Source organism: Helianthus annuus, chromosome 7, assembly GCF_002127325.2.
Source record: "Helianthus annuus cultivar XRQ/B chromosome 7, HanXRQr2.0-SUNRISE, whole genome shotgun sequence".
NCBI classification, from domain to species: Eukaryota; Viridiplantae; Streptophyta; class Magnoliopsida; order Asterales; family Asteraceae; genus Helianthus; species Helianthus annuus.
In genome coordinates this window covers 29040652-29050316 of record NC_035439.2, presented here as the reverse complement: position 1 = coordinate 29050316, position 9665 = coordinate 29040652, and the positions used below count along the sequence as shown (strand labels likewise).

Sequence of the window (9665 nt, the reverse complement as noted above, 5' to 3'; positions counted from 1 at the left end):
GGAATGAGCTATTGCGAGTGAATGAAAAAAAGTCTGTTTGGTTGGTCAAGGTAATGGAATCACCCATTACATAAGTCATTCCATTCCCTCAAATTCATTTCATCCACTTCCCCTGTTTTTTTTTCATTCCATTCCCTCTCTCACCCTACGTCACAAACACCACCCATCACCACCACCATCCACCACCACCACCTGCCGTCGTCACCACCCACCACCAACCTCCGCCGACCACCACTGCCGTCCTCCGCTGCCACCGCCGACTACTATCGTTGCCACCCGCCATCGCAGACTAGCACCAACCCCGACCATCGCCATCGCCACCGCTAACAACCGTCACCCACCACCACCCACCGCCGCTACAACCGCCACCCATTGCGGCCACCGCCACCGCCCATCGTTGATTTAATTCATTCTTTTTTTCTTACCAACAAAATAAAACAAGGTAATGATTTATTACTTTCCTGCATGGTAATCAAACAAGACTATGAAATGTAATGATCCATTTCATTCATTTGTCAATTATATTACCTCGTCCATTCCATTCCCTAATATATTCCATTACGCCATACCAAACAGAGCCTTAATAAAACAACTTATTGACTTATTAACTTTTCCCACTATATATGCTAATCCAAGCACTTTTTTCTAAAATGTGTTTTTGAACAAGTCATTAATCATTAGTCAATAACTACTTTTGAAAAAAAAAAACATTTTTAAGTTAAATAATCAAGGGAAAAGATCAAAAGTTAATTTTCGCTAGGAAGGATAGGAAGCCATAGGATTATGACATGTGGCAAATTTTAAAATAAAGAGAAAGGGTATTTTAGTCAATCCAACTCCTTCTTCTTCCTTTTTCAAAACCCAGTAAATTCAAAAACCCACCATTTTCAAAACCCACCATCTTCAACTATTTCTTCACTTTCTATCTCAATAATCACTACATTATAGTGCGATTTTCATCACCAATCAATGATTCAGAACTCGATCAACGTGTTCTTCAGCTTTTTTTTTTGAAGAAAACCCAGTTTAATTTCATAAAAAAAATCTCGTTTTTCATGTGATTTTGGAGATAATCACTCGATTCGTTCGATTCAAGCATTGATAAGTGTTTCTATCATTCAAATTTCGTCAATTGATGAAGAAATCGGCTTTAATCCATGTAAGAAATTCTTTAATTTCATTTTCATGATCTGGGTTTTTGATTTAGTCATTGCGTTTTACGATCTTTGCGGGGGTCCAGGGCCTGGCAGCCCCCGGTAGCGAGGTCCCAGGGGCGGCAGCCCCTGGCGGGGTCCAAGGGTCAGCTTGGAAAATTTTTTTTTCGATTAAATTGTTGTACTAAAAACGCATCAGAAAAATTAATTTTCCAGAAATTGGCTCATTTCGAAGACAGTAATTCGTAGACAGTTCACATTGACAGGCAGTTTTATGTGTCCATTGCGTTTTAGAAATAAGAGAGTTTATGTGGTTTCTGGCTATTGCGTTTTAGAAAAAAACACATTTTTAAGTGTTTTTAGTCATTGCGTTTTAGATAAAACACATTTTTAGGTGTTTTCAGTCCATTGCGTTTTAGAATGAGTCATTTTTAAGTGTTTTCTGGCCATTGCGTTTTACATATAAGACATTTCTTTGTGTTTTTGGTGCATTGCGTTTTAGGTAAAACACTTTTTTATGTGTTTTCAGTCCATTGCGTTTTAAAAAACAGACATTTTAAGTGTATTATGGCCATTGCGTTTTACAAATAAGTCATTTTTTTGTGTTTTTTGGTGCATTGCGTTTTAGGTAAAACACTTTTTATGTGTTTTCTGGCCATTGCGTTTTACAAAAAGACATTTCTATGTGTTTTCTGGCCATTGCGTTTTACAAATAAGTCATTTCTTTGTGTTTTTGGTGCATTGCGTTTTAGAAAAATGTCATTTTTAGGGTTTTTTTTCATTGCGTTTTACGTGGTTTTTCTATTGCGTTTTACGCAACTGGGTTTAATTTTTTTTTTTAAATATAGCAATAGTATACTCGTTTTAAAGATAAAAAAACGCTCGTTTTTTTGGTGCAATTTTTATAAAAAAAATAATGTCGTATGAAAGAGTTATTAACGTTTAAAAAATGGGGGGAATTGGAGGAGAGAGAAACTATTGGCTTGGATTGACTAGAATGCCCTTGAACAAACTCACGCGCCTCTTTTCTTCTTTTCAATTTCCCTGATTTAATCTTAGCCCTTGATTAACTTAATGGATGGTCAAGATCACTTCCTATCCTTCCTAACCAAATAAACTTCCTATTGTATGTACACCCAAATAATCAAATCCCAAACACCCACAATTTATAGAGGAGAGTTTGAAAATATCTAGTCTGAAAATTGCACCAAGAGACTTTTTTACACATCCAAATGGCTTTTCTTCTCTCTCTAAAACCACCATCCCCATCATCACCACCACCGCCCCACCTCCGTCCTCCACCCACCACCACCCTAATCCCACCCACAATCAACCCATCCAAACCCCACCACCACCAAACCCGCTTCACCCTCTCTTTCAGCAACCGAACCCCACCAGAAACCGACTGCCCGGTCCCACCGGAGCAACAGCCCATCAACGAGTACCAATCTCTGTCCACCTCCTCCCCTTTCTCCTGGGCCTCCGGAGACTTTGTGGAGTACTGCTCCCGGTTAGTTGCTACTGGGGCCGGGTTTGCTCTGTTTGTGGGCCTCCCGGTTTCCTGGTACGGGTCGGTTGGTGTGGGGTGGGAACCGGTTCAGCGGGTTCTTGGAGCGGTGTGTAGTGGGATATTTGCGGTTACGCTTGCGGTTGTTAGGATGTATTTGGGTTGGGCTTATGTGGGGAATAGGTTGCTCAGTGCCACTGTTGAATGTATGTATTCTCTACTTTATTTAGTTTTTTTATATTCATAATGATTTGAAAATGTGATCAATTTTAAGGGATTATAATATTGATTTACTGATTAATGATCGATAGTACTATCTGTTTTAGAAGTATACAGTTTGATCTATGAAGGTAGGTTTCGGATGATAGTTTGTCATTTCGGATCGGTAAAATCAGAAAATTGGTCAAATTACATACGTCCGTATATCGGGCCTGTGCTAATTTGTTAGGAGGTTGATCTAAAAGATTCACAATATGACTTTAAGATTAAAAAAATGGGCATAGATTCACAATACGCCCCGCTTGCGGTATGCGCATATAATGTATATATGTGTGGGCCGGGGGGGGGGAGTGAAAGTGCACTAGTTTTAACGTTATTTTACTAATTTCGTGAAAATAACGTTAAAAGCTGAGGACGGTTAATCATGCATCATGTGGTGGCGTTGATAGCTGAAAGACAAACGGGTACATGCACTAATCGGTCTTTGTCCTGATTGCTGCCTCTCTGTTCCTACGGGGTAGAGGTAAGACTGTCTACATCTTACCCTGCTCAGGCCCTACCTTTGCTTTGCTATTGGTGGGATTTACTGAGTATGATGATGATCAGGTTATCTTGGAAAAAGAATGATGCTTGATGATTAGTATTATTATTTGATCATATGGATCACATGAACACTTGTATTTATTGCTTTAATTGCGAGATATAGATTGGTTGGTTTTAAAAATCATGCATGAGGCGCGAGCTGCGAGGTGTCTAGGAAACAGCTTCGACCCAAAAAGATGGTGGAAGGTGGGCATGGATTAAAAGAGAGCGAATGATGTCATTAAGGCGACGGATCATTCGTTCCGCACGACCATTCTATGATGAAGTTTGTGGGCAGGAAAATCGAAATAGAAGGCCGTGTTGGGTAGCAAAGGTTTTGAAAGCGTTATTGTCAAACTCACCCCCTAAGTCACATTGAAAAGTTTTAATGTTTCTGTTAAATTGTGTGGCAATTAGTGTGAAACTTGACAAAGGTAGGAAAGGTTTCGGACTTGTATTTTAAAGGGTAAACCCAAATAAAATGCGAGTAATTATCGATTAAAACCATGTAATATTTGTACCCAGATTTGCTGAGCACAGATGATGTCCATAAATCACAATGAATAATATCAAATGGGGCAAAAGTAAAAGAAGAAGATGCATAAAACGGTAAACGTATACTGTTCGACAATTGACACGAATGACAAAAAGTAGACTTTTTGGTCTTATTACATGGAAAATTGAAAGTACGAAAAAGAATATCTAAAACTTGAGCGCCGGGGTGACCAAGACGATCGTGCCATGGCCGAGATGTGATAGTGAGAAAGCTTGCTTGGGCAGGTAACTCAGGTTTTGTGTTTGGATAGAGGTCCCCGGTGCTATTGTGGCGGGAAAGGAGGCGCCCAGTTTGAAGGTCCTTCAAAGAGAAACCAAAAGGGTCAAATTCGATTGAAACATTGTTATCACGAGTAAAACGACGAACGGAAATTAACTTTTTAATAATTTGTGGATAATGTAGAATGTTAGGTAGGACATAGGTGCGGTTGGGAAGGTACAGGTAGCCTGTTCCAGACCCTTGAATTGGTAAAGACTCGCCATTGCCAACTAAAAGTTTACTACAAACAGGAAAAGAGTCAGGGTGTTCAATCATACCTTGTTCATCTGTCGCATGACCGCCAGCTCCAGAATCCATGATAGTATTAGGGTCATAAGTGAGATTCATGGAGGCCGTAGCAGAGCCAATGTCGGATGGGCAGAGTGCATTGTACGCATGCTGGGACGGCTGCTGTGGTGGCCCGAACCCAGGTGGACCCTGCTGAGGCTGACTGTAGATGTTTGGGCCTGCATTGGGCTGGTAATAAACATGCTGAGGTGGGCCAGCTTGCGGAGGAGGTGCGGAAGAGTAGGCTGAATTTGGGGCAGCTGTATAATGGGTTATGGGTGGGCCGGAGGGCTGCTGATAAGGGGTAGTGGGCTGGTATGAAGGTTGGGTTGGGTAAGGGCATGGTGGTGTGGACCACCAGGCCCACTGCGGATAAGAGGACTGTTGAGAGGCCAATGATTGTTGATATTGCTGCTGTCCCTGTGAGAGGCCAGAACCTCGACCACGACCGCCCCTATAGGAGCGGCCACGACCGCGGCCTCGACCGCCACGATAATACCCAGATTGGTTGTGAGGGTGTTGGTTGGGTGTAGGGGAGTACGAGGGGTAAGGGTTCGGTGAATGTTGGTTACTGGTGGTTTGGTTTTGGGCCATTAAAACAGAGTTTGAAGATTTTTGTCGGGCTTGAAGACGTATTACCTCATCATTCAGCATATTCCTGGCTAAATCCCAATCCGCATTATTAGCATTGATTAAAGACGCGGTCGTATCAAACTCGGCAGGGAGACCACGTACAAGCTGGAGAACAAGCCGATCCTCAGTGATTGGGTGGTCCACATCTTCAAGTTGGTTAGCAAGGTCCTTCAACTGTTGACAATAATCATCCAAAGATTTACAAGCAGAAAGTGTCAGGTTGCAAAATTTTGTTTCTAAGGCACCTGCACGAGCTTTCTTATTACTCAAATATTTCTTTTCCAATTTAACCCGTGCAGTACGTGCTGTGGACTCGTTCTCGAAGACCGAAAGAAGGAGATCATCAGATAAAGTGGCATAAATCCACTGCATCTAGTTCTTTCCAAGCTGGATAATCCGGAGACTTGGGTTCGGGTGGAGGTGTCTCGTCGATGTGATTGAGAACTTGATACGCCGTAGCATGCAAACGAAAGAGTTTGATCCAGGCACTGTATGTAACTTTCTTGCCATCCAAGGTTCGGATTTTGCTTTGTATGTTGGTAACCAAATATGCGGGGTGTAGGTTGGATTTGATGGCAGATTGGGAGGGTTCTTGTAGAACAGTTGTATCGTCCTCAGGTTTGCCATCGTTGTTTTTGCCATCGTTGGCCATGGTACGATCGAGAACAGAGGAAATTGATTGCAGGGTTTAACAGCCGAAGCTGGGCAGGGAAACAACCGAAGCTGGGCAGGGAGGAAAAAAAACGATTAGGTAAAGAGCCGAGGCTCTGATACCATAAAAGTGCTGAGGATTTTATTAACTGAATCAATGAAATTACATAGGAGAGGATCATATTTATAGATCCAAAGAATAACAAACCCTAGCACAAAATAAGGAAAGAGATAAATCTAGAACATATACAATATCTATGTCTAAATATATACATAATCCATAATAATTGTATATGCGCTAATATTGTAGATGCTCTAATAGATGCTCTAATATTGTAGATGCGCTAATACTTAGGGCCTTGAGGTGATGCTTCATGCACGTTTTGCTTATATGTGAGAGATTATGAATGATTTATTTGATATAAAGGCTGATATGTGAAATATATGAAAAGATGCAGCTTTTGGCTGTACATAAAGCTTTACTCGCCTCACACCTCATGCCTCACGCATCGGCTTTTGGGACCTTAACACCTTGGAGCGTCTCATGCTTATTGAAACCAAAATAAGGCGGTAATGTAACTGCATAACCACCTCTGTTTTCCCTTCCCACTATACTTAAAGCACTACTTACAACTGCGTATGTGGTTCTCGTTTTTTTTTTCCTTTTCAATTAGTATTGGTTCTCCCTATGTAACATTTATTTGAATGGATAGTATGGTTTTGGCTTCTTGTTTGCTGCTGTCCTTGCCCCCCCCCCCCCCCCCCCACAACGGGAAATGTCTTGTGTAGCATTTGTATTTACGTTTTTTTTATCTAATTTTAGTGTCGTATTTAATGTATGTTTTCGTTTTCATTTGATTGTGTATATGCAGATGAAGAGACCGGATGGTATGATGGACAGGTAACCTATTTATAATCATGCTAGTAATGTTTATTGTTTGCCTACCGAAGAAGATTTACATACACACCCCGTTTTTAGTTTACTTTAAGAATTTTTAAATTTCTGTATTAACAGATTTGGGTAAAGACTGCTGAAGTGCTAGCACGGGATCGGCTATTAGGATCATTTACTGTAAGTGATGCATGCTTTGTTAGTTCGTTATTGTTTATGTATGATCATTATAAATTTTAGAATGTTCTTGTTCCCCATCAAATTATTAACCCCTTTATTCAGCTTAAAAATGGTAAAGAACAATAGCCCAAAGAAGAGAATGAATCTGAAACTAAACGAGATAAATACTAACAATCTAACCAAAAGAAACGCAGAACTAGATCAAACGATACACCAATGTAATGGATCCAACGCAGACTCCATCTAGAATGAAAAATATTTCTGGATTCAAAATTTCAAACCCACGAATGTAATAAACAAACTCTGAATATGTAAACGGTGACTTTTGGGTGAGAGAATTTGTGGTGATGTGAGAACGAAGATAACCATCTAAGGTGGTGTTTGTTTTTCTAAAAAAGATCTGCGCAGCCTCTTCTGTCTGCGTCGTGCAGACCACGCGCAGACATTGTCATGACTATTTGTTTTTCCGAAGACGTTTCACTAAAAATCGTCTGCGTTAGTTCTTCTTGGTGCAGACTTGGCTCAGCCACTTCTAAGATCTTCTAAGGTCTGTAGAGGGTTAAGCACCACCGTCCTTCACCACCACCACCACTGTCCACCACCCACCACCACCGTCTACCGCTACCACCGTCCACCACCCACCACCACCCACCTCTACCGTCCTTCACCACCACCAGTTTATTTAGAAGTCTACATACATTAAAAACAAACAGTCTTCTTGCAGACTGCAGAGGTTTGGTCCACCTCTTCTTCTACAGATGTCTGCAGACATTTTACCTTTTATAAGTTAAAAAACAAACAACACCTAAGTATTAGACTATATGGTTACAGTATATAGGCATTACGAGTAACCCTAGCAACCTAACTGGGCCCGTGGGTCCATAACAATATACTTAAAACGTGATTGATTCTTTTATACTTAAAACGTGATTATCCTATTAGTGTACAATATATAAAACCAAACATGAATTGACTTGATGTATTTTAACATTCCCTGATGTTTGTTGACAAGTAAAGGTGGCCAATAAGGGCGAGTTGGGTTTTGACTCGTAAATATATGTTGACTATTTTGTGTTAAGTTGTGATTATAAAAACTATATTATCGCAATTGTAAATATGTTTTTGGTTAAATTGGTATTGGAAGCTTTGTGCATTTCAAAATTTGAATGTACATTAGACAACTTTTGACCCTCTTCAACCCGTTTCACAATAACCCAGATTAGAGGTGTTCGGTTGGACTGGTTTTGACGAATATTCTGGTTCAATCCAATGACTACGATATCGGAAAGCAACAAAGTAAACCAGCCGGGTTGGTTGTGTCTGCCGGTTTTATTTCAAAATCGTTAGTTAGTATGAAGATTTTAGGACTGATAAAGATGGTTAACGTGTAATACGTAAACATAATGCATATACCACACACGACAAAAGCGACTAAAGTTAATCATCCGGTTCTGAACTCGAAACTGTCTATGGAAACCCGAACTGTTAAACCTCCAAACTGGCTGAACAAACCGAGTTGGTTGCTTTAAACTGTTTATGGAAACAAGATCAGAAAGTCAAACTTCAAAATTCTTTCTTGAAAGTTGACTTTTTTTTTTGAATCCAGGTGAAGCCAGTGCTTAACAGATTAAAGAACACATTGGTGGGTCTTGCATTATCTCTGTTGTTGTTCATTGCTCTTCTTGTCAACACCGAAAGCACCCAAAAAGAGACCTACATTACTTCCGGCAGTGAAACAGGCGGCAGATCGGTAGCGGGCTCCTACAATGATGAGTCAGCAAGATCATTTGAACCAGAAGCGTTTTGTGGCGGATCTGAATCTGATCTGTCGTTGAATGATTAGATGAAGATTTGTCTGCTTGCTGAACATATCTGATACACCTATGTATAGCGCCTTTTGTACAGTCTTATAATTTATAACAGCATACTTATACTTCAAATTTTATAAAAGTAGGTTGCTAATTTTTATAAAATTTGATTTATTTAACTCACCTATACTGGAGTATAAATGGTAGTTCTCGTGCGTCATCTTATATTGAACGGTATTTATTTTGTAACGCAATGTTAACTACTCTAGTTCAGAGTCTCGTATTGACATGAAACGCAGTTATGATCTTGTGAATGTTGGGAACGATTTCAGGGGTGTATGGCATCACAAGAACAATTATTGTATGCGGATGATTAATAACGTCCGGAGCCGGTGTTCATGTAAGATAATACGAGTGTACAAGGTAACAACACTTTTTAATGTATCTGTAAAATATTTTTATGTAAGATAATACGAGTGTACAAGGTAACAACACTTTTTAATTTCAAACAACTATTTATGTATGTGTAAAATGTTTTTATATCTAGTAAAGTAGAGTTTCCAAATTGTTGGTTTTATCTCATTATTTTGTCACCATTGTTTAGTACTTATCAAGTTAAAAGGTTAACAAAAAGAAATACCCATATTAATCTATGCAAGACGGGTACTTTATGAAAATAGTTTTTTTAAAGTATCTACTAAGTTTGGCCATGAAAATATTTGATCGATGATTGTTACATGATGAGATATGCATAAAACAACCCGAGACTTGTTGCCCCAGGCTAAAGTTACAAATCTAAAGATTTCAGGAGGTCCAAGTTAGGGGCTAACTGCGTTACAAACTGCAAACCAAAGGGACCATCCATGTATTTTTGGCAAAAGTTGAGGACTAAATGCGTTATAAAGTACAAACACATGGACCCTCTGTCTACCTTTGG

At 39.8% G+C, this 9665-nt stretch overlaps 1 protein-coding gene across 1 annotated transcript; it reads left to right on the top strand.

Annotated features, from left to right (window-relative positions):
• The first annotated feature begins 2335 nt into the window (after positions 1 to 2335).
• LOC110868935 (uncharacterized protein ycf36) lies at positions 2336 to 8953 on the top strand. The gene is made up of 4 exons (XM_022118216.2): positions 2336 to 2867; positions 6721 to 6749; positions 6864 to 6920; positions 8527 to 8953. Exons 1-4 carry the CDS (start codon positions 2387 to 2389, stop codon positions 8761 to 8763), a joined length of 804 nt encoding a protein of 267 aa, XP_021973908.1. The 5' UTR covers positions 2336 to 2386; the 3' UTR covers positions 8764 to 8953.
• The last annotated feature ends 712 nt before the right edge of the window (positions 8954 to 9665 follow it).